This window comes from Phaenicophaeus curvirostris, chromosome 16, assembly GCF_032191515.1.
Source record: "Phaenicophaeus curvirostris isolate KB17595 chromosome 16, BPBGC_Pcur_1.0, whole genome shotgun sequence".
Lineage (NCBI taxonomy): Eukaryota > Metazoa > Chordata > Aves > Cuculiformes > Cuculidae > Phaenicophaeus > Phaenicophaeus curvirostris.
Window position 1 is genome coordinate 3110927 of NC_091407.1, and position 24989 is coordinate 3135915.

At 43.2% G+C, this 24989-nt stretch overlaps 2 protein-coding genes across 2 annotated transcripts in view; one reads left to right on the forward strand and one right to left on the reverse strand.

Moving 5' to 3' along the window:
• Positions 1 to 2807: 2807 nt before the first annotated feature.
• BRI3 (brain protein I3) lies at positions 2808 to 15558 on the forward strand. The gene is made up of 3 exons (XM_069870319.1): positions 2808 to 3056; positions 4482 to 4596; positions 15170 to 15558. Exons 1-3 carry the CDS (start codon positions 2900 to 2902, stop codon positions 15300 to 15302), a joined length of 405 nt encoding a protein of 134 aa, XP_069726420.1. The 5' UTR covers positions 2808 to 2899; the 3' UTR covers positions 15303 to 15558.
• A 1187-nt stretch (positions 15559 to 16745) lies between these two features.
• The window catches only part of BAIAP2L1 (BAR/IMD domain containing adaptor protein 2 like 1), a 34531-nt gene continuing 26287 nt past the window's right edge, over positions 16746 to 24989 (reverse strand). The window contains exons 9-14 of the mRNA XM_069869837.1: positions 24115 to 24262; positions 22739 to 22946; positions 22363 to 22440; positions 21880 to 22045; positions 18075 to 18115; positions 16746 to 17535 (exon numbers count right to left, since the gene is read on the reverse strand). Coding sequence (XP_069725938.1) covers positions 17460 to 17535; positions 18075 to 18115; positions 21880 to 22045; positions 22363 to 22440; positions 22739 to 22946; positions 24115 to 24262 — 717 coding nt within the window. The 3' untranslated portion in view covers positions 16746 to 17459. The remainder of the gene's footprint in view (positions 17536 to 18074; positions 18116 to 21879; positions 22046 to 22362; positions 22441 to 22738; positions 22947 to 24114; positions 24263 to 24989) is intronic.

Here is a 24989-nt window from a genome sequence, read left to right on the forward strand (position 1 = left end):
CCAAGCACAATGCTGTGTAATCCTGGGGTGCTGGGCTCATGTGAGCCTTGCTTCCAGTCTGTGGCCTGTGACGGGTGGACACTGGGTTGTCCCCGAGTGGGGCTCTGAGGCCTTGCAAAAGGGAGAGAAAACATCCAGATATCCTTTCCTAGTCCTGTCCTTCAGCCTTGTGCTTACTGTGCCACGCGGGAGGAAGGAGTGAGACAGGTCTTTCGTGGTTAAGGTTGCTGGCCCTCATTGGTGGTGATTTCCCTCAGTTTTGCCATAATTGTAGCTGTTTGAATGCACCGTGGCAAAGCCACAGTTTGTATTGAAAATGCAGTTAGGGGAGGTCTGCCCCTGCGACTGGGAGATATCTGTGCCCTAGGCCAGGCTGGGGCGCTCTGAAATCAGCTCTGTGAGTTTATATATCTTTTGTTGTTATGAAAGACCTTGCTCTGTCTAAAGCCTAGGCAAGATTCTTTAAATACTGTGTCACTGTTTTGCAGCAATCATCCTAATGCAATCGTATGGGTAACTTCCCTACTGTTGGCTCTTCCACACATTCCCAAATCTCACTTCTTTAAAAGGTGATATTTCCTCATCACTTGACATTCTTTTTAGGGAAGTGTCTTTCCACTAATGAGGAAGTACAGTGTTGCACTTGTGCTTTCATATTTTTTTTTTTTCCAAAACCCTTATGTAATATTCATACCGCTACAGTACAGTAAGCAAAAGCCTCCCTCAGAGCAGGAGCAGTCTCTAAATGTCACTGTATTGTGAGCAGTGCTCCTTCCAGATGAGTCAGGCACTGCAAACTGGAGGGAGGAGACAGAAAGCGAGAGGGCAGGGATTTTCTTGCCATCAAGCAATGCTGGCACTGGCTTGGATTTTGGGTCATATAATCGGTGTCCGTTTCAAGAATTTGTTTTGAGGCAAATATCTTTCTTTTTTATGTTTTACCCTGCTGCTTCCTGTGAAATGGGGCTAAACCTTCCCTGCTGCCCAGGGCTGTTGTCGTGGGAGTCATTGTGTTTGCTGTGGTGACAGGGACTGCGTGGAAGGCACCTGTAGTGAAAGGCGAGCCTGTGCATACTTAAAAAACGAGAGGTTTGGTTAATCAGGCAGCTCAGGGGATGAAGGTGCGGAGGGAAGAGGCCAGAGTTTTAACTGTGATAAAAGACATTTAAGATCCTTTCAGCATCTGTCCTGAGCCGACCAGCCATTGAGAACTTGGATTTCAGAAGCAGCTGAGCCTAGCGAGGGTACCATTCAACTAACTCTGTTAGTTTGCTGTACAGCAGGAAGCATCATCCTACTTGCTTCCCCTCTGCCTTCCTTTAGTGTTTAACTTTTATTGTTTCTCCCATCCCAGTGAGTTTCCTTCTGCTTTTTCCTCACTCTTCAAAAATTTTCCCTCATTCTCTAGCATTCCCATACTGTGTCACCAGCCCTTGAGCTCTCTCCTTCTGTTAATGCTCAAATGCAGCTGCTGCCAGCGGGGATGTCGGGGTCTGCAGCCCCCCTGCACACCCACCTGCACACTTGGACAGGGACATGGTCCCCCTCAACCTCAGGGGGAGAAGCGCAGGAGAAGGACCTGGGGGTGTTGGTTGACAGCCGACTGAACATGAGCCAGCAGGGGCCCAGGTGGCCAAGAAGGCCAATGGCATCTTGGCTTGGATCAGACACGGTGTGACCAGCAGGGCCAGGGAGGTTGTTCTCCCTCTGTACTCGGCCCTGGTGAGACCACTCCTCGAATCCTGTGTTCAGTTCTGGGCCCCTCACCACAAGAAGGATGTTGAGGCTCTGGAGCGAGTCCAGAGAAGAGCAACAAAGCTGGGGAAGGGGCTGGAGAACAGGCCTTATGAGGAACGGCTGAGAGAGCTGGGGGTGTTCAGCCTGGAGAAGAGGAGGCTGAGGGGAGACCTCATTGCTCTCTCCAACTACCTGAGAGGAGGTTGTGGAGAGGAGGGAGCTGGGCTCTTCTCCCAAGGGACAGGGGACAGGACGAGAGGGAATGGCCTCAAGCTCCGCCAGGGGAGATTTAGGCTGGACATTAGGAAAAACTTCTTCACAGAAAGGGTCATTGGTCCCTGGCAGAGGCTGCCCAGGGAGGGGGTTGAGTCCCCTTCCCTGGAGGGGTTGAAGGGACGGGTGGATGAGGTGCTAAGGGACATGGGTTAGTGTTTGGTGGGAATGGTTGGACTCGATGATCCGGTGGGTCTCTTCCAACCTGGTTATTCTATGATTCTCTCCATCTTCCCAGAGCCAAATGGCCACGGGACCATTAAAAGCGGCTCTTGGCTCCATCAGAGGTTGATAACCTCCCACATCCCTTTTGCCGATAGCGCGCCCAGGTTGAGTTTTAGCTGGGACCCAACAGGTGACGCATCCCACTCCCTCAACCTCTCCGCCTCCCCAGAGCTCACTGAGCTCCTTTGGGCTCTGTCGGAGGCGCGGGGCTGATAACCTCCCGCGCCCCTTCCCCCATGAACCCTCTCCGGGGCTCTTCCCGGGCTGAGCGTTAGCTGGGACCGAGCAAGTGACGTTCCGAGCGCCCAGCGGGGGTTGCCCTTCGGGAGAGGAGCCCCGGCTGCTCGCAGGGCCCGCACCCGCGCGTTGAGAACCCCCCGCGGGGGCCGGGGGGTGCCCGACGGTCCCTCGCGCGCCCCCGCGCGGCGCCTTTAAGGCCGAGGGTTCCCCGCGGCGAGTCCTCCCCGCGCTCCGGAGTCGGTGGCGCGGGGGGGGGGGGGGGTGTGTCACGTGGGTCTCAGTCTCGTGACCGCCCCCCCCCCCCGCTCTCCTCACGGCGCGGCCGCCGAGCTCCGGCGCCCCCGGGCGGGGCGGAGGGGCGGCGCCCGCCGAGTCGTGAGGCGAGGGCGCCGCTTCCTCTGGGGCTCCGCCGCCGCCGCCCAGCATGGACAGCAAACCCCTGCTGCAGGAGCGGCCCCCCGCCTACAGCCCCGCCGCCCAGGCCGCGGGTTACGACTACGGGCAGGGCAACTACGGCGCCATCCCCCCCCCGCAGCCCGGCTTCCAGCCGCCCCCGCCCTACCCCTACCCGGCGGCCGCAGGTGGGTCTGAGGAGCCGCCCCGGGGTTGGGGGGAGGGTGAGGGGGGGACCGGGGCCTGCGCGCCGGGGAACGAGCGCCCGGGGCGGGGGGAGCGCTCGGCAGCCGCGGGGAACGACCCCCCCGCGCCCCCGGGGTTGTGGGGGGCAGGGGGGGCGCCGCCGGGGGGGCCCGCGGGTCGCCCCGCGCTGGTCCCGGCGCTCCGGGAGGGGCTTCGGCCCGTGAGGCGGCACGGAGCTCGTGTTGGCGGAGTCGGTGCCGGCCGCCGGGGGAAGGCGCAGCCTCCCGAACGGCTCTGGAGCGCGGAGAGAGTTGGAAAGTTGGGAAAAGTACAGCGAACGCAGCGGGCAGACCCCGCACATCGCGCTGTGGGTTCAGTCTCGAGGCCGTGGGTTGATTCCCTGCTAATAACTTGGAGCTTATTTTCCTACAATGCAAATCCAAGAGTAGTTTGGGTTGGAAGGGACCTTAAAGCCCATCCAGTCCCACCCCTGCCAGGGCAGGGACACCCCCCACCGGATCAGAGCTCCAAGCCCCATCCAACCTGGCCTTGGACCCCTCCAGGGCTGGGGCAGCCGCAGCTAACCTGGGCCAGGGCCTCACCGCCCTCATCGTGAAGAAATTCTTCCTTATGTCTAGTCTAAAATATCACTGGTTATTTTCAGTTTAAGTGGCGAGGTTAGTGGACCTCGCAGAGGCACAACTTGATGCAAAAAGTTATTGAGAGCTGGGCCCTGGGAGAGAAGCTCGGATGGATTATACCTGAGCAAAGTGTACTGTGACCATATGACTGCACTGCATGTGTCTAGTCGCCCCTTTAAAAGGGCATTTTTATTTTATTAGTTTTTTAATGTTAATGCAGCGGTTAAAGGCTTGTGTTTTCTAACTACAGCTGTTAAAATGTCACGTTCACTAGTTAACATGGATTTTCTGAAAGGATTTTTTCTGCAGTTCAGCCTGCTTCCTTTCCACTTGGATCTTGCACTCCCACCTCTCTCTCCCAATTATAAACTTAATATGCTCAAGTTAAGCTGCAAATCAGAGGAAAAGTCATTCTGCTTCAACTCGTTGGTCTGCTGGAGTAGGGCATAACATGATACGTAACATCCAGAAGTGAAAGCTGTGGTCGGTGTTTGTTTAAACTGTTTTTCCCTGGCGCTCAAACCGTGTTGAAACAAATTCTCAAAGTTAATTATTAGTTCAATGTACTTTTTAGATGGTTAAATTGTGCTAGATACTTGGGTTTGTGAGGTGAATTTGGTATGGCCCAGTAGTGTTCCAGCTCTGATTTTGGAGCTTCTTAAAGTGCTCAGTCAGGGCTACATTTTCTATTTATTTTTCCCATGGTCCATACCTTTTAATTATTCCTATTGTTCTTTGTACCTTATGTGTGGTGATAGAGTTTTTGGTTTTTTTTTCTTATTTTAGGGTATGCTGTTCCTCCACCGACATCACAGCCAAACTATTCAAGCACATACACCATTATTCAACAGCCTGCTACCACCACTTCTGTAGTAGTAGTTGGTGGCTGTCCTGCCTGCAGGTAAACCAGATCTCTAATTGAAAAATAAACTCAATCTTGAGTTTTACTATTTAAAATTACAGTTATCTGTATAGTTCGTTGGTTTTCAGTAGCTTCCCTTTGTGTATGTGTATTAAAACTGAATTAATTGAAAAAGCACTAAAATTTGGCATTGGAATAACTTAAGTAGCATGAGCTTGTCCTAATGGACCTGTGACAACTGTTATAATTAATATAGTAGACTCTGTATATAAACACAAATCTGTTCTTTATGATGGACAAAGATCTGTAAGTGTTATTTTTAATGAGAAGGCAGTTCAGTCACAGATGTAAAGGGTCAGTTCTTGAGGAAGAGGATGACAGGAAGTCCTTTCTGATACATTTATGCCCAGTGGTAGTGAGTAGCATGATTTTATTGTGAAACTTTCTGTAATCTTTGACCATAGTCACTTCTGATTTTCTGGCATTCCTGTGGCAGGGCTTCTGCTGCTGTGGTGCGTGTCCCCATTCCTGATATCCAGACTGTGCAAGACCAGGCAGGATGATGGTCAATGTGGGCTGAAAACATCAGTATCTTAAGGCTTTAAAAGATCTCTTACTCCAAAAGTCCTCTTACTGCAGAAGAATGGGGAGATTAATGAGTTCAAAGTGTTAATCTGATGAAGTGGTGAAAAACAGAAAAAGCGGTCAGCTGTTACTCGGAGTTGCAACAAGAGAACTGCTTCCCCTTTGATCCACAGCCATAAAAAAAGGGAAGGAGACACTCTTGTTTCCACATCAGTGCTATAGGTCAGCTGTTGTCCCTTTGCAGTTCTTGGTTCTTCTCATCCCAGGGTATTAACTAATGGGTGAGGGCAGCCGGGTTGCTGCTGGTGCAGTTCAGACACGAGTGTGCCTGGCCAGCTCTGAGTCAACTGCAGAATCATTCCCCTTCTGTTAAAATGTATAGGAATTACCCTTGTGGTGTCTTGTGGGGGAGGCACTTAGTGTTCTGCAAGGCTGAGCCCTTGCTTATGCATTTCAAAATATGTAGGAAACAGGCTTGCTGGAATAGCTGAAATGATCCCAGTTTTCAGTGCCATCAGTGTGACAGTGTTGTAGAGGCAGTGGCTGTCCCCTGGGGGCTTCTGGTTTGGTTAGAATTGGTGTTGGTCTGGGAGTCAGTACCTGCCTTCAAAAGTGGATTCTGAGAATTATCTTGTGGTGCTGCTATGTAAAAACAGGTGCCTGCTAAAATGCAACTAGTTAGGGCTGAAAAACCTGCACCAGCTAGAGCTATTGATCTAGAAGTTGTGTGTTTTAAACAGTGAGGGAAAGTAACCACTTTCAGAGGATGTGGAAGATCCTGCCACCTGAGTAGTTACATTAAAATGCTTATGCTTTAGCTCAGCCCAAAGACAGGAAAGATGTTGTGTCGCTTGGTAAGAGGCAGGCAGTGTTTTTATACAGGCTTTCTGACCCTAAGCCCAATAAATCTCAAAACATTTTACTATGGCAGTGACCTTTGCAGTAACTTAGACTGGTAGACTCTTGCTGCTGTTCTTGGGATATTTTTGGGATACTTTAGGAGACACCTTTGAAACAATCCTTTGCAAGCAGAATATCTGACTCTTGCCGGATTTGGGAAAATGAGTGATCTTTAGTAAGGTGTTCTTAAGTGATCTCACACAGATAGTTTTCTGAAGTCATCAGACTTGCTTTGCTGGCTGTACTCAGTGCTCTGTACATGGTAGACCCTTTCCAAATGCAAAATACCCTCCACATAAACTTTGTTTACTTTTGGATCCTCAGGTTTTGTTTTAGGCTATGAAAGAAACTAAATTGTGAGGACTGTGATATTATGATTACTATGAGGCATAATGCTGCACTGCTTCAACTGCAGGACTTTTCTCAACACTTCTGAAATACTCTTGATCTGGGATCCCAAGGGCAAGTTACTGTATCTGGTAATGGTGTGTTGTAGTCTTCCTTGTGGAAGGATGTATTATCCTCATTGTCTTTAGAGGAAGAGTCAACGTGTCATGGTTGAAGAGAAGAATCTCGGATTGCTTGTCTTTTGACTAGATAAGGAATTGGTAGTCTGGTACTTCAAGAGAAAGAACAGGGAGGTTGGGTGGGAAGCATAACATTAGAAATATTCATGGCAACCTGAAGGGTCAGGGTTCTGTTCTGGAAGGTCACACTGCCTCCTTCTCTTAGAGAAAGGGCTCGTAATCCTCTTTGACTTCTCAAGACCTTAATCATAGTTCTAGTTTACTTCCTTGGCCTGGAAACCTATTTTATGAAGAATGCAACATGCAGTTACGCTCTGAATACAGCACTGAACAGGAAAGTTCTTGAAAGGGCATTGATAAACATAAAAAGCTATTAATGGTACTTAAAAAACTTTGTTATTACACTGCCAAGTCAGTCGTCCTGTTACTCTTCCGATTCAATTCTGTGCATGATTGTTAGAGAAGTCCATCTGCGTTAGATAATGAGGAAGAAGCCTTGTTTGGCTGTGGAATAATGTAACTGATAAAGAAGGCAAAAGCCCATTGAGAGGATTTCTACCATCAGAGATACAAACCAGTCTTTTGCATCATGGCACTCATGAATGTTGCTAATGGAAATCAAAACAATTTCCAACTTAAAAGGTATGGTTTGGAGGAGGAATAGGCAGTATTGGTCTGTTACTTGGGTAGGAATCCATTTTATTGTAGTCAGGAATGCTCTCAGGATTAATAAACTAGCTACAGTACAGTTGATCTTCAGGCTTGATTTATAGTATGAAGTCATAAAAAGTACAAAGTATCTCCAAAAGCCCCCCCTCCACAAGTAGGTAGCATCCTGCTGCTCACTATCTAATTGCATTTATTTTCATCTGTCTCTTAAGCATTGCTGCATCTGAGGGGTGACTCTCCTGTCCTGCAAGCTGTACCTCTTGCTTAGTTATTCATTAGACAGATCATCCTCATTCCTCATCGGTCAGTGTTGCTTTCTAATTACAGACTTGAGTATTAATGTGTGTTCCATCATTCCTTGTATTATGAAAATGTCTGGGGATGTTGTAGCCTGTTGTCTTGGGAGTCCTTCTCCCAACCCCGACGGACAAAGAATTAAACAGACTTGCAGAATCTTGTCAGCTTTGTTTCTTGTAGTTGACATCTAAGAATCGGCCAAGTCCTGCTTTTAAACTATTTTATGTTCACAAGTACAGATTGAGTCATTACAGACAGTAACTTTAGAGATCCAATCATGTAACAATTTTTTTTTAGCTTGGAGAATGCAGTCTGGCTATTTGTCTTGTGGTCATTTTCATTTTCTTTTTCTCAACCTTGAGTCCTTGTGTAAGACAAACTGCAAAGGAACGTTTGCTTTCCTATTAGTAAAGAAAAGAAAGTTCCCTTTAAAAACGATGAAAATATTCTCTTGGTCCAATGTTTGCAAAAGCTGGTTCTTCCAAAATCTGGGACAGAGCCTGTGATGGGCCACGTTGGGTTTTTATTTTCCTGTTTAACAAGTATTCAGTTATTTGGAAGAAAGAGTGAGGGAAAGAACGTAATGCTGCTGCTTCTGGCAGCTTTCTTTCTGGCAACTACAGAACATCTGCTTGAGAAGTATTGTAGTGGGTCCCAAATTATAGTAACACTGAAGCTGCTTCTAGGACTGGAAGATGAGACAAGTTTGATTAAAACTGTATTTATCATCAAATCTCTTACAGCATTCTCTCTGCTACAGTTTTTCTGGGTGGTATGGTGTATTTTTTTTTTTCTTGTAGTGGGGTGGACTTTTTTTCCTTTTTCGACTGGACAAAGTAGAAAGCTCTCAGGTTTTGGTTCAAATTTTGTTTTCTTCAATTAAATGTGTATATCCTAAGAGAATAGACTCTGAGAACGTTGCACATAGGTGATAAAGTCCTTCAAAATTTCAGTCTTCTGATTTTACTTCAGTTATTTCGATCATAAATGCTGTGTGTGGTTTAACAGAAGGCTGTTCAGGATACAGGTTTTCTATAGTTATTCACAAAAACTATATTTAAACTTTATGTGAATATTCATAATATAATATGTACTGACTAATGCAAGGAATTAAAACCAAAACAAAACATCTAGCTATTTAGAGAGCATGTCTGATGTTCTGAGGAGGACCTGCGGAGTTTTGGTTTCTAGCAGCAGGCCGACTTGAGAGATCTTTCTGAAATTTGTGAGTGAGGCCAACTTTGAAATACCTTTTTAAGAGTGCTGCAAGAGGAGTAGCTATAGTAGTGCAGCAGCTCCTGACACTGTTTTCTGCCACAAAGATGATCAGCCTGTGCTGGGAATCGCTGCACCTCTCTTACACTACAATTTGCAGCTTTCTGTTAGTGCGTGTTGTTCAGGCAGATCAGGGCGTTCATCCCTGCTGTGCTGTAATTTGGTGGCTGGAGCAGTTAGGGCATGAAATTCAGCAATGACTTACGCACGTGACTGCAAAGAAGAAAGCCTTGCTGCAGCAGGCTTGAGCAGTTGCCATCAGTCTGCCACTTGGAATTAATGACCAGGATAGCTGTAGCTGTTTCCCCCAGATCTAACAGCAGAGGCAACCGCTGAGCGGGAAGCCCAGGAGAGAGGAGGGGGTAAGCCTGTTGACAGGGTCCCGAGTGAGAACAGCACAGCTCTTGCTGTTCTGTGGGTTTTTGTTCTAATGGTCTGAACTGATTTGTGGACAATAATCAACTCACATAAATGAGACTTTGCAGTAAATAAGATACAGCACTATAGGGACCCTATAAAAATGATAATCTGGTCTCTATTGCCCAGTGGGCCCAAGTTGGTAGCATTTTTGGTTTTTATTGGTGTTGCTGTCGGTATTCTGGTAGGATTTCCTTGTAGCAATGTTCAGGATGAGAGGAGGAAGTTGCTCTTGTGTGTTAGTAACCAGAGGTGATACTGGTTTGACTGTGTATGCAGAATAGTGAGGAAAAAATGCACCAGGTCCAGTTCATCATGAACAGATGTCCACTATCTACAGAGAATTTTATCTGGCATGGTTGGCCTCACTTGTGAGGCTCAGCTCTTGGTGTGAAGAGATGGGATACTGATTTGAGAATTCCACTTACTTGAGCAGTGAGGGAGTATCTGTAGAAGGCAGCAGGAGACACCCTTCAGTGAAGTGCAGTTTCTTTTCAGTTCTTGCAGAGCTTGTTGTACAATCAGATTGTCTCTGATTACCTGGGATGGCCCTTCAACTTTCTTTGCAAGCAATGAAAAATGCTGATAACCACACATTTAAATAGTAAGATGTAGTGTTAAGTCTAAAAATGCACGTGTTAAGTGCACTGATGCGGTCTCTGCAGTTCTCCCTGTTGGCCCTCTGATCTGAGTGTTTGACTTAAGATAGTAATGTTTTAAGACATATTTTTGGGAAGGGGGTTGTCTGACAAGTATTTTGGTTTTAAATACTCGTCAGTGGGAATAATTGACCTTATTTTATGGAGTTGGCAGCTGTGGTTATAGCTTAAATCCAAGACGCTGCTTGCAGTATAAATAAACCTTTCCGCTTTATTTTTAGATTGGGAGTGGTGCAGTTATTATTGGCTTTTATGTGGTTTATGCTGTAGAACAAAATTTGTTTGGTTACATTAGTGAATTTACAGTTTGAATATGGAGTCTTTAATTACTCAGCAGCTCAGGTAAGTTAAACAAGGAAAACCTAAAATATTTATTTTCTAATATAAAAAATTTGGGGGTTTTCCTCCTTCTAAATGTCGTAACTGGTTAAGCAGTGACTGGGTAAGTGTTCACCTAAAATTAGGTGGTGACACAAATCAAAAGAAGCCAAAAGGTGTTTATGTCGTTAATGCTGTTATAGTAATTGCAGTGCTAGAGATGAGATAGGAAGTGGCTCTGAAAAACCAGGTGCGTTATGGCTGAGGTCACGCAGACAGTTCTGGTAAGCTTTCCAAAGGATTGTCTTGTGTAGCTGACTTGGTGTGCTGCTTGGCTGCACTGCCACTGTCCTCCTCTGCCAACCCAGCAGTGCTTCCTGTGGCTTCCTTTGTCCCTGGCTCTGCTGTTCATTATGGATGGTAAATTTTTTTTTTTCTGGTTTTAATTGGCATTTTTTTATTACCATAAAGCACTCCTTTCCCCTTACACAGAGTTATCCTGGGAGTTTAAAGTAAATTCTATCTGAGGTGTCAAGGACACCTGCTGACCAGTAGACCTGGGCCTTGCAAGCTGATTAAGAGGGTTGATCGTAATGGATTTGACAGCAGTTGTCTGTGCTTGTGTTTGCAGCTACTCGGGGCTGACCAGAAGTAGCTCTGTAATGGTTAATTAGTGTGTCTGTGGGCTGCTTAGACTCTCAGCTAAACACACTGGTTTACTTGTGTCAAAGGTGGACGTCAGGGCAGGAACTGGATGTGGAATTATTAAGAGACAAGGAGAAGATCCAAAAACACTAACAAAGCAGGAGTCTGATGCCTGCAGGAAGGCAACACTCAGTGTGTGTGAATGAAAACGATGGCATTAGTGTAATAGCAAAACAGGGCAGGAAATACAATAGCCCTAACCCGTGCTCTGTACTCCACTTAGTATGCATTATCCAAAGTAATGTTACTTTTGGTGTCATTGAGATGTCTGGAAAAGGGACTTCGCCTTTCCTGCATGGATCTGTAGTACTGAAAACTGCCGAAATCTTTAATTGCTCAGAAACATCTAGAGTGTATCTGAGCCTCTTGGTACTTACTGTGTGTTACTGGGTTAACCTGTGGGAGAACGAGAAGCCTCATCTCCTGAGCTTCTGCTGCTGATCTTTACTTGGTCTGAGCGTGCTCATCATTTCATTCATTCCACCCCCCAACAAATTCAACTCTGCTTTAGAAGTTATTCCAATAAAAGCATCTCTGCCTGTGTTACGTGTGCTCTGTACTCGGCCTAGCAAGCAGATTTTGATGTTTCCTGGCCCAGGTTAATGGCATAACAACTGGTTCGGGATCAAGACTCACTTTCATTAATCCACTTGTTTTTTTTTTTTTGTTTAACGAGGACCAAAGCTACCCACAGTGGTCTGGATGAAGCGCTAATAATCCAGAGATAATGGGATAAGTTTACATCAGGATACATCCCTGTATGTTATTTGTGTTTTTTTTCTAGTAATGACAGTGACTGCTGCTCTGTTCCTAATTTTTCAGTAACTCTTTCCGTATTTCTTTCCCTGGCAGTATCCCCTCCGCTTTCCCCATCAGTATTTCACTTTGCTGGGAATGCTCTGTGGTGAGAGGGGTGGGGAAGTAGGCACTGCTCTCATGGGCTGATGGAGAGTCTTGGGCTGATGGTCTTTGTAGCTGAACACTAGACGCAAACTAAAAAGAAATATTAACCAAGTCGAACAAATCTAGTGCCTGTAGTTTCTCTGAGCGCTGTTTGCTGAGGTGATGTAGGGCAAGTGCTGTGAGTCAGTGACTGATGTGCCAAGACAAGGCTGAGTTTCTGCTCTGCAGCAGAAATGGCTCCTTCTTGTCTGCTGGCGTGTGGTGTGATTTGTCAGCACATTTGCTGTGGAGGTAGAAATGTTTGTATGCCGGGTGGGGGGGCAGGACACCTGCCTGGACCCTCACAAGCCCACTGGCCATACCTGTCATCAGGCCAGCAGGTGTGTAAAGGGTAAGATACAGCACACACAACGGCGTTGACTGTTCCTGCAAGGAACACCTGCAGCATCAGCTGGACAGGTGCAGGCGTTGCCATCCCTGACCTACACAAGAGGGCTTTGGTAACTGCATCATGAAGACAGTCACTAGTGCTGTTTCCAATAAACTGGCCTTTGCTGCTGCTGAGTGTGACTGTAGGTGATCATCAGTATTAAAACTTCTAGTAGAAACACCAGACATGAAAGTGGGATTCTGTGTGCTACGTTCATATGTTCTGTAAGTCAGCAATACCTTGTGGCAAGAACCAGTAGTTTGAATCAAATAGAAAACCCCAGTAGGTGAGCTGCACCAGCTGTCTGGTGTGGCAGTGTCTGTCTGGGTGTCACCAGTGGAGACTGGCATATCCTTTTGGAGAAGATATAAAGAAATCCACTTGTAAAGAAAAGAATTCCACTGTTACCTTTATGCTCAATTCCTTAAATGTATTGAACACCACAGGCTACAAAAGTCTGAGCGTTGGGACACTTGTGTGCTGAGACTAGAATCCATATGGTGATTTGAACATCAGTCTGCATCTTTTAACTTGTTGCCTTAAGGTACTGCTATTTGAGGATGCAAAATCATAAAACTGCTGGGATCAACTGTACCCTGGCAATCCCTTTATAGCAAATATAAGGTTGACTTCTATCATAAGAAGTCTGTAAGCAGAAACAAACTTAATTCATCAAGAGGATGGGACTGATGTTGAAGCTAAAATTGACCGTGAAGTTGCATAAGCAGCAGAATATGAAGAAGAGTTGGAAAAGCCTCTGGCCTCTTATGATAGTTGAGGGGAAGGTTCTCCAAGTTTAGACAAGTTGTAATGTTGTAGCTAGTTGCAGTTAGGAAATGGTGTCCCAGTCTGCATCTTCCCTCCCTCTATTTACATGTACAATAGGCTGCCTGTGACTGCTATTTCTGTAGGGAAACAACAACCTGTTGGCCTTGGTGCCTTGCTCGTAGCATGTATTTCAAGGTTATTTAGCATTGTTTCTGTTTACTTTCACTGTACCAGGGAATCTAAGAGGATACATCTTGTTCAAGTGTTTTGTTAAACTCCAGATTCCAACTGATTAGTATAGCTGCTCAGATTCCTTACATCTGAATACTCAGGCTTTGTCTGTCTTCCTTTTGGGGCGTGTTTGGATGCAGCATTTCTCTCTGCAGTCAGGGACTGAAATTCAAGTAAATTTCTGCTAGGGCAGAACTGCGCTGAAACAGAATTTCTGATGTAGTGTCACTCAGTCGGAGCCAGGTGTCATCAGTAGTAGGCTCTCCTACAGTTCTAAAAGCACACCAGTTTTTGAAAGTAGAAACTGGGAATACCTGCTGAGGGTTAATTTAATAGTGATGCGTGTTTGGCCTTTGCGTTTTCATAGCTACCAGTAATAAACTTGTCCAACAGCTTAGGACTGGCTGGTGACACAGGGAGTCTGAATGTGAGTAGTTAGCATAGTCCTGTACACACTTATTTACCTGGCACTTTCCACAAGAAAACGCTGCCATTTGGAGTGCTCTTTCATTGTACATCTACAGTTAGATTTTTTTTTTAAGTCTTCCTCTTCTGCTAAATTGGTTGGAGCCTTAAATACCCAGCGCAACTAGCCCTCTGCATGTTAATTATACTGAGTTGTGCTCTCTGAAGAAAGAAATGCCAGCACCTCTGAGAGAATGTGCTGGCAACTTCAGGAACCACCAGACATGGCCAAGCTGTGTATTAATTTGAAGTAACAGACTGAAACAAGCCTATTTCCATCCTGCTGTCTGCAGTGGTTTTCACTTGCTCAGAGAAGGCATGAGCTGTGTTTCACCAGAAGCCCTTAACCAGTATTGCACAACTCTGCCCGTTCCAGCCTTCCTCTTAGGAAGAAGCTGAGCAAAAGCACCAAATTATCCGATCAAAACATTCAGGAAACAAGGGTAATTTTTTCCTGAAAAAGCTCTAGTACGCATGCGCTGGGGGAGACTTGAGGGCGAATGAACCGAGTGGGTTCACCACAGGATAATGGTGGAAACTAGGCAGGCAAAGCATATGACACAAGCGTGACTGCTGCCTGTTTAGACCTAAAAAGCTGAGGAATGGGGTGGTTTGATGTGCAATAACCGGTATAATGCCACTGGTACAGTTAAATCTGTCGCACTGTATCATTCCAGAAGAGTTACTAAACTCTTTTAAAAGCGGGCTTCTTTTCATTTTGATCAGAGTAAACTTCAGTGCCACTAAGCTTTGGTTCCTGAAAGTTGCATCTTCACCTGTACAGAAAAACTTGACCCTAAGAAGGGCTAGCAAGGAATAGGTTTGCTATTGCTTATGGTCTCTGTCCTGAACGTGTGATCTTTTGCTCCTGGGTAGTTACTTAGCAAAGTTAGTTGAGATAGGATGCAAGAATACAGGACAAGAGCCACGGTGTTCAGATTTTTTTAGGGACCAGAGATGGCTGCAGAGGCACAGGCTTTCATGTTAAAGATTTCTGAATTGAGTGCTGCAACTTGTTCTGCTGTACAGCAGGTGCTACACCTGCATGTGTTCCTCAGTGGATTTAGTTAGACAGGACTTGGAGTTGATGCAGTGCTCACAGGAGGGGTGACCATGTTTTGTTCTAACTACCAGTCCTGCATTGCAGCAACAGAGAATGGATGCTGTCTGGAATGAACCAGCTGGTTCAAATTAAACTTTTTAGACTTCTTATCTACAGCCTGATCACCTGCAAATTTCCTGTTTCCCTTTAAATGGTACAATTTAAAGCTGGTGCTGCCAGCCATGAAAATAAAAGCCTTTAAAAGGAAAAAAAAAACAACCACAAAACAAAACTGCCTTTGTGCCTCATTGTGCTGTGTAAAAGTGTGTGGTTTTTAAGTGACTGACAGATCACAGAGCAGTAAATTTTGGGGCATAGTTGGTGTGTGTCCTTGACTAAGTTTGTTTTGCATTTTTTACAGGGTTGGCGTGTTGGAGGACACCTTCACCTGTCTGGGTGTTTTGTGTGCCATTGTGTTCTTTCCAATCGGGATTCTGTTCTGTCTTGCACTGAGGCAGAGAAGATGCCCTAATTGTGGGGCAGCTTTTGGCTAATGGGATGAACATGGATGTGCTTATGGGAGCTACAGTTGTTAGCGTACTCTTTCTAATGTAAATGTCATGTACAATCATTTTATTTGCTTCAGACCTGTTTTGTAAAGTGTGAAGAAATTTAGTCTCTTGCATGTAATTTAAACTTAATCTTTTATGGGCATGTGCATTGCGAAACATGAAAACCCAACTTGTTTTCCATGTTTAATGGCACCTATTGAAAACTAAATAAAACTGCTTTTCCTTTTGCAATCCTCAACTTGTGGCTGGATTATTAAGTAAGTGACTAATGTGTCTGATAACAGGTGATTTGACATTGGAGTTAGTGATTCTAGCTACAAAGGACAAAGAGTTGCCAGAACCTTTATAATAAAAAAATAAAATAAGGTTTGGGCTTAAAGAAATGCAGCCCTATAAGATGTTTTTGAGGCAAGTGATGTGTGCTACCACTATGCTAAGGGCTCCTCCTCTCTGTCTTCTGAAGGCAGTCATAATACCAAACAGGAAGAACTCTGTTTATTAATGAAGGTGTTGCTGATAGGGGCAGATGTGACCTCCAAGGGCGGCAGTGGCCTGTCTGCTATAGCAGAAGCTCCCCAGCCCTGTGGGATGGGTATTAATTCACAGACTCTTGACTTCAGCAGTGGTTCTTCTCTAGAAAGAAACTAGGCTAGGGCACTGCCCTGCGTAGAGATTTTTGCATTTCAGATTAGTTAACGCTGATAGTCTTGGTTGCCTTACCTCTAGCGTGCTTCAGAAAGTGGGCTCAGGGATTACACGTCCGAACACAAAGTTTTGAAATGGGATAATGGATATTAATGTAAGGTCCCACAGCAAATGAAGCGTCCTCAGCCTTGAACTTGAAAGGCAGTGTGAGAGGAGGTGGTGGAATGAGGGGACTCTACCTCTGCAGCCATCACATGCTCATATACTATTTTTTGATATTAAGTAACTGAAAGGCATCTCACATGACTTGAATTCACCATTTATGTCAGTAGAAGCAGGCACAACAGAAAGAATATCCAGGGGACACGAGGAAGCATGTACATACGTAGAGTGATTTAGAGCAAGGATTAATCGGTGGCAGTAGTCACGATACAGGCTGCATCCAGCAGGTGGGGAATAGCACCCGAAAAGTACAGTGGTAAAAGCACCCTGTGCTGCAGCAGAATGAAGGGTCATTTCCAACATTCTAGGCTTATTTCTGAGATGATTTTTACTGTAGGAAAAGTCTTCCAGACAAGCTAGCTCTACTGGATTTAGGAAACCTGAGCCTGAGTGTCCTAAGTTAAAAGCTGCATTTCACTCTATTCATACTATGCCAGGCCAGCATTCCTGCCATTGCTAGGCTTCTTCACAAAAACATTTCAAACTTCCCTATTTACCTTTTCCCCCCCGCCCCCTTTCTTTTTTTTGTGGCAGGGATGCAGTAATGGAGGAACAGCTTTTTACGTTAGCATTTGAGAAAAAAGTTATGGCACTGTTTTATTATGACTTCTTATAAGACTGAAGTTTGACAACATGTTTTCAAGAAAAAAAAAATCATTGAAGATGTGTTAACAGTACAACATTAGACTTAAAATTGTTTTATGTTAACACTTCAACATTTGTATCTGAACACTAAGCAAAGCATTACAAATTGCCTATTCTTGAAGGATAAATATTTATTTATAACCTAGGGTGTCTGTTTTAAACAAAACAATGTATGATCACTTTATACAGGCAATTCTCTAGTCTTGAATAAGGCAGCTGCTACATTGTTCTGTTTGGGGGGGGAAAAGCCCAACCTTGTCTGTATTTACTAAGTGGCAGATGCAGCTTATGTACCAGAACTTACCCTTGCAGGTTCCACATGAATGCCACAGATTCAGATGTGAGCTATTAGTTACACTGGTTACTAGAGTATCCAAACTACCTCCAGTATTTTCACAACTCCTACTACAAAAAAGCATACTGTAAAATCAAGGCAAAGTGCTCAAACGTTAGCCCAAAGCAATTAACGCATTACAAAGTAAAGGTTTAAAAAAATCAGAATCCATTCCAGTATGATTCTATTGTACAGCAAGTAAATTAAATAAATTTTGAACAAGTTTAGATAGTAGTTTTCATTACTGAAGATGGTGTTTCTAAGGAGGAACAACATGCGTTTGGACTGTATATTCATCGGATAATTGGTGCCGATCTGTCATTTGTTACTGTTGGTCTGAGTTTCACAGTTGCAAAAGGATTTTCTCCACTGAAAAGAAAGGCACAAAGTTACTAGAAGGCTTTCTGGAATACAGAACCAAGTTTCAGTCATGCAGTTTCTTCATCCAAGTTGTTTGAAAGACTTCTGTTGTGGTTTTAGACAAGGATTCTGTGCAATGCTTAGTTTAATTTGAATTTTTAAAGAAAGCTTAACATACGAAGACTCATTTTGCAGCGATCCAAAATTTGGAAAGTTAACGCCCAGACAGACCTGGACATTTTTATAAACAGCTCCCAGTTTTCAAAGATTTTTGGTTTTAACCCTCAAAGACATGGTTTGTCCTGCTCCAGATCAAACTGCTGGAGAAACACTTAATTTTCTGAGAAATGCCTATGCATTGTGTGCCCCTTGATGCCAACTCTTGAGAAACGTGCAACCAATTTCAGCCATAAAGGTTTACCAATGCCTAGGAAAGGTCACGGTGTCATTCAGGAAAAGCCTCCTTATTTCCCCTGACATTCAATACAATAAACCAATATAAAAATTGACAGCTAAATTACTGTAAGAGCTTTAAAAAAAATATATACCTTAGAAAAGGTGGCTTCATGATGCCATTCATATCAGGTTTCTGCAAAAGAGAAAGAAGGTATTTACATAGATTCACAAAACCGAGCCACAGGTGATCTCACTATCCTGGTAAGGAAGAGAGACCCCATCATTCAAGCAGGCTGAAATATGTAGCTATTTAGGATAACTGTGTAGTTCAGTTGCACTGCAGAGGGGTGGCTGTGGAGAGCAGAACCAGAAAGTTAAGAAATAGTTTTAGCATTAACTAATCACCCTTCCCAAATTTTCGTGTGCACATAATTTACATTGTTTGTATGGCAGTGATACAAAAAGAGGAATAGTTCTGCATAGCTATTGCCAATATTTCACTGCAGTGAAGCTGTCACATCTAATAACACAACAATCTGAAATGAGTTGTTTCCGTAGCTGCAGCCTGCACTGTGCTCGGAGGGAGTGCCCTTCCTTCTTGTGAAGTTAAGATAACCCAAGAGGTGGCAGTGCTACTCTCTCACAGCGCTACTACAGGATCCAGTGCTTCAGGAGTGAGCAAGTGTAAAAAAACTCCAAGCCTTACCCTGTGCAAACCCACTGTGGTACGTGGAAGTTGGGCAAACAGTTAATTCCAGCTCCCCCCGCTCCAACTTTTAGTTATAGTCGTACTTAATCACATATTTCAAACTGCAAACTAATAGCATCGCTTCTAATAGTAACCAGAGAAAGTTCATAGTGAAAACCTTACTATGCATTCTTACACGCAGAAGAATCACCTTTTATGTAGCAGCTTGACTTGTACTAATCGTTCAGTCTGTAGGTTAGCATTTCACTGCTGAACAAAGGGCTGTGAGCCCTCCCTTCTCGGGTGCACCTTCTCTAGTACCAGTAGTTCCTAGCTACTGTATTCATGATACCATGGTGCAGGTGAAGAAATCTTTATTTATTCAGGACCTAATTCAGCAGGGTTCTTAGGCATGTGCTTGACTTGCTATTCCAATGAAATTGCCTATGTACTTCAGTCAAATATTCCTAGACCTTAGAATTAGGCCTAATTAGCCCTTAAAATTAATTAGGATGAACAAATGCCTGAATTACATGCTAATTCTTACTGAACACCAACCCTTAAAGCTCTGTCGACTACATAGACTCAGTCAATATTGTTCTGCGCAGGACTGTCCTACGTAACAGGGCATGAACAATTTAACTTGCAAGAACTTTCTGGAAATCCTGAGCTATTTTTCTGTGTATTTTGAAACAACTAGATCCCTCAATGAATCATTTCCTGCTCTGCATAGAAGACAATGTAAGCACACTCTTTGACATGTATGTAGGTTCTGTATGAGTCTACAGAGCAACCTGGTATAATGTTGAGCTATTTCCAAAGCCTTAGGATGGTGTGGGAGTTGGTGACTTGCATGGAAGCAGGAAAGACAGGGTGCTCTGCATCTTTCCAAAAGAATGAAAGCAACTAGGGACTTTGGAGCAAAACACTTGGGTGCAAGTGCAGCAACTCTTCTCTACTGCTCTCTTCCTTATTTTGCATGGTAACAGGTAAGAAGAATCCTGGGATCACAGTAAAAGGCTATGCTGCTATGAGTTATGGGGTATCTCAACAAAATTAGTCATTATTTTATACTCTAGGATTCCTTCTTTTTCTTAAATCTTACTTTCTCCATAGAGATTTAGAATCTCAAAGACAAGATGCGTTCGTTTTCCATTCCTAGGAGGCAGTAAGCTTCAACTCTGGCCTCCAAAGAGAGTATAGCATTCTAATTAGAATTCTGTCCTAGTCTGTCAACTAAATGATGTGCCAGTTCAACAAGAATGTTAGTCCACAAGGCTTAAGTTTATTCCTGAACCCCCTGAACTAATGCCACAGAACAAACTAAACCACCTTTACAGTGGCTACTCTTGAGAATCAGCTGACGCCAGTTAGCCATACTGAGACCATTTAACAGATTGAATCATTTTCAAGCACTATGTTAAGTCACCCTTAATTGTCACAGGGCAAAGAACTCACTGTACTGCTTGCTTGCCAACTTCCACAGGCCGATACGTCTTTTAACTATCCTGAACATAATTATGTTTGAAGGACACGTTGATCCCACAGGTCTGAGCAGCCACTGCGTAAGTGAACCAGTGTATAAATCTGACATTTCATAATTGTTGAGGGTCATTGCTTCCTTTATCCAAAAATGAAAATGACAATTGTGTCATAATATAGATGCCTGTCTTCACAGTAATTTTAGTAAGTTCCTAGACATTTAATTTGAAAGTGACTGAGCACTAAAATGTAGATCTCCTTTCTTCAGGTTCATCTTTTGATAGGAATGGTCGGACTCGACGATCCGGTGGGTCTCTTCCAACCTGGTCATTCTATGATTCTATGATTCTATTTCAAGGATTAGAAAGGCTTTTTGCCTCACAGAAAAATGTTGTCCTAGAAATACATCACTGCACAAAATTACACGCTTCCTATACAACAAGGTTCATTACTGAGAAATAAAACCGCTTACCTGATTGTGGATTCAAGTATGTTACATTCAAATACTTATATGCTAATATTAGACTGTTCTGACCACAAAACCCAGCTAATCTTTTAATAGAAATATTTAGATGGGAAAAAAAAATACCCCAAAACATTACTAGTCTAGTCTAAATGGGGTACGATCTCTAATGGAGAGGAGAGCTTCACAAGTCCCCAATGAGCAACTTTTCATCCTTTTGTTTTAAGAGTCTTGGCTCCTTTTCGCATTCTCCATGCATTTTAAGGAACACAGATTTTTCTGTAATGGAAAGCTGTTTGTTCCCCTCCCTGCCAGAGCAAAGATACTTTTTCCTTTCAATTTCTACATCTGCAAGAGATATTTTGGCAGTAGTTAATACACGTGTGTCTCTGTTGTATCTGTAGCTGCTCTTCAGAAACAGCTGTAAAGTGGCTTTCAAAGCCAAAACTCTTTCGCCGTTAATCAAAACGTGATGCAAACTTACAGTTTCTGTTTTTTAAGTTTCTTAGCTAATTTTACTTCCATAAAGCACAAAGTTACAAAGGCCACTTCAATTTTTACTGTAAAATTTAATAGATTACTCAGAAAGCAAAAACATCTGTAAGACTGACAACCCAAAATTTGCTTAGACGTTACGCTGATGTACAAAATATTTCAGTTGGACCAATAATTAATAAAAGGTGATTTTGTTTGCTATTGGCAGCCAACTATAAGATTACTGACCTCTGAGAAATTTGCTATGGTACCTACTGATGGAACTTTGTATCTTATCCTGGTACAGTCTCTCAATTTCAGTGGTGGCTTTTTATTCTAAATTACATATAAAATCACAGGAAGTTTTTTGCCACAATATACGATCTTGGCTTCAAATTGCTTTTTGGAGAAACATACATCACTATCAGATACACAGCAGCAAAGTATTTATTTAAAAAGGCAGCAAAAAGACGACTAGTTGCTTAATTCCATTAGATTAGTCTCCATTTTGAATTGTTTGAATGCTAACTTAATAGAAGAACTACTAGCTTTATATGGCATTATCTATTCATAAAAATGTATGTCCACTCAGCTGTGGTTTGGCTTGCTCTGCAGCCTAAGTCTCCTAGTACTCTTAGCTGTATCCCCAAACAATTCTTCTCCTTTCTGCAGATGGATTCAATGCCTAAACCCCACGACACTCCTGAAGACGGCTGCATCAAAGGGCTGCTGGAGTCAAGTAGAAGTAGCTAAGGGAGAATAATCCAGGGCCTCATTTAAGAGTTCAGTCAAGTAGGTCAAGAGAAGTAAGTAGGGCGGAATGTTCGGATTCATGGTATCGATTACTTACCAGACCCGCATTTTCTGGTCGGTCAGCTGGTGTTTTAACAGTAGTACCTTTGGAAAACTCCATTCTTTTATCCGATTGTGAAGACCCCAGGTAGTCTGGCGGAGGGAGGACAACATCGCATTTTTCCACAAGATTTACAGAACTAATGCTTCGTATCGGTGCAGGGCTGCAAGACAGAACCCAAACGATATTTTCAGTTCCCATAATACATTTCTTTCACTTATCATTAGCCCCAGGAAAGCACAAATGTGCATGAGCTGAGAATTAATGAAAGCACATGATCGCTGAAGTCAGTGAGACTCTAAAGTTCTTGGGTCTTTGTGCAACCATTAGTACATGTTAATGTAATCAAGATATGCTACAGACTGTTAGAAAGCATTTATGTGTCACTGAACACAAAGAACATGAGCAGAAATATAACATTTTAAAGTAAGTGTTAGAGAGAGATTTTTACGTCCCTGCAAGTCCCACCCAAAATGTTACCTCGGCGCTGGGACAAATGCTTTTTCTTCTGCTGGTTCTTCTAGTGGTCTAGTATACGACGATGGAAACCATCCTTTTCTGTAATGGGAAAGTTTTTCAATTTCAGATTACATAAAACTGGAGAGACCTTTCAAAAGACAACAGTGGACAAAGCAGTAGACTCCATGAACTGAGATGTAAAGACCCAATTTCTGATGATAACAAATTAGTATACAAAAGCTCCCCTAAAATAAGATTTACCTGACAGAAAGACTCCAAGTCCCCAGTGACAGCCAGCAAAAAAAGTGGAAAACCCTTTAGTAGTATCTGCTAGCAAGATCTGATGAGAAATGTTTTTCTTTCACGTTCAAATCAGGTAATATATTGATTATCTTACACTTTAGTTGAGTCATGTTCCCCATAAAGCCAGCCATCCTTTTCTTCAGCTACGAGAAGTGTGATGATGTCCCCCTGTGCAAAGCTAAGCAACGTCTTGTTACTTCCAGCAGTATGTGGGAAGATTGTCTTTACTTTTTGCCTTTTCATTATATTTAGTCCTGTGGCAACTGAAGTTGAACGCGATAAATTGGCATCATCCGAGTTCTCTGTCATAAAAAGAAAAAGCAGAAACACTCTCAAAATTAGCCACACAAAATTAACAAAACCCAAAATTAAATAAAATTACTAGTCTGACAGGAAAAAAAAGTAGGTAAAGCAATACTCAAGTGTAAGTCACTTTGAGACTTTGTACTGATCTGGTTTTGAGTAAGGCACCTCTCAATTATCTGCCAATATTTATCACCGTGAAGTTCGTAATAGCATTTGAACACACTCCCCCCATCACAAAGTTCAACCAACAGACATAAAACGTTACGCGCGTTTTAACGTGCTACTTCTTTCTTCCTTTGGCTTAAAAAAATGCTAAACATCACAGCTCTAAGAAACCTTTGAAAATTTTCCATTCTAAAAATTGTAACTTGTGTCCAAGATTTCATTTTCAAATGTGCCCAGCACTCAGCATGAACTGAACTGAGAGCTGCAGATATTTGGCACTTTGCAGGTACCAGATGTTTATCAGAAGACGGCTTAAAGGAGGCCTCAACACTGTATGTTATTTGACCAGCACAATACATGCTAAATGCATTTTTAAGGAAGAGATGCTGGAATTGCTGTTATCACAATGAAGAGTTCTGCATTTCTTATGACGTGATCTAGGCTTAGTTCTTTCCCTTCCTTCTCTATAGCAGAGAAAGTAAAAATCAATATATTAGAAAAATCAAAACCCAAATCTTAATAGGATTTTATGTTTCAGGAAAGAAAGAAAATAAAGGCTCTGCTCATGTTGTTCCATGGGCATTCCTCCCCAGCTGCTACATGCCCTTAAGGGAAACCAAAGTGAGACTGTAATAGCAGATTATGTTTATTTGTGTGTACTGAAATAATCATTCATATGTATCTTATTCAAAATTATAGACTGTATTATTTTGATAAGATTGGAATTCATAGGAGCAGTTAAGCTGGGTAAATCAGGGACACCCAGGAAGTGATTAAAACAGACTCTGCCTATCTTGACTGTATTTTACTGCAAACAGGTCTTCTCTTAACATAGACTTCTCCCGTTAGGTAACATTAATACTTTGTAAAGACCATTTTCTATTCCTCTATATGTCCTGGAATTCACATCATCAAAGCAGTCAAGAAGTCCCAAGACAATTTTGAACACTAGAGTTCTATCATTTACACTGATGTACTTTGCAACAAAGTGAGACTTACCTGCTGAATTACTTATTTTTTCAGATGTCTTTGGAACCGTTGCAGGATTGTTAAACATATCAACAAGCGGACTGGTGTACGCCCTACCTGTAGGAGCAGGGGGCACCTTTGATGCATTTTCATGATGAGGGTAGAAGTCATTTCCAATCTAGAGTCACAAGAACCACAGTATCACAATACTGAAGAGACAGTGACAACTTCTTTGCATAATTAAATTCCTTGAAAGCATCACTTAAAAGTTCATCAAGGGACAGAAGCCTCTTACAAACTAGGAACATGAGAACTTTCTGACAAGTCTAATATATATAATTTGGGAATATTTGTTAGTGGGAATGCCGTGACAGTCCTTTGTTTGACAAATAGCACAGTTACACCTAGATAACCTTCAAATTTTTTTAGAAGTTTACTAGTATCATCTAGAAATTCAACAACTAATAGTGACACAACGTAGAAATAGTTAGAATTTAACTTGTACTCTAATACGGTAATAAGAATCATGAAGGGAGGTAGGAAGAAGGAAAGAAAATAGAAAAGCACATTTTGTTAGGTTTATATTGAAATACTGAGTATGTAATTAGTATTGCTTACAGGTAAGAATGGAGGAAATGGAATGGTTCAAACAAAAATAGTTCAGAGGCTTGGCTCTGCAGAAAAAGGTCCTAGGCACCCAACAGAAAACTAAGCTTTGTCTTGGTGTGAGCTTCTGCCTACTAGACTGTATTTTTCCAGCAGCAGAGCTTCTGCTTAATGCTTTTGCTTTCATACCCATCACCAGTATCTTCCAACAGAGACGCGTAATAGACTATCCCAAACGCTTTGGTATAAAAAAGCTAATGAAGCCACTCCGCTCCCATTTAAGAGCAAAACCATTTAAC

Excerpts from the sequence above, each read along its gene's own strand:
- BRI3 (XM_069870319.1), top strand. The coding sequence starts at position 2,900 with ATGGACAGCAAACCCCTGCTGCAGGAGCGGCCCCCCGCCTACAGCCCC. Across the intron at positions 3,057-4,481 it reads CCCCTACCCGGCGGCCGCAG|GGTATGCTGTTCCTCCACCG; the intron begins GTGGGTCTGAGG and ends TTCTTATTTTAG. Across the intron at positions 4,597-15,169 it reads GGTGGCTGTCCTGCCTGCAG|GGTTGGCGTGTTGGAGGACA; the intron begins GTAAACCAGATC and ends CATTTTTTACAG.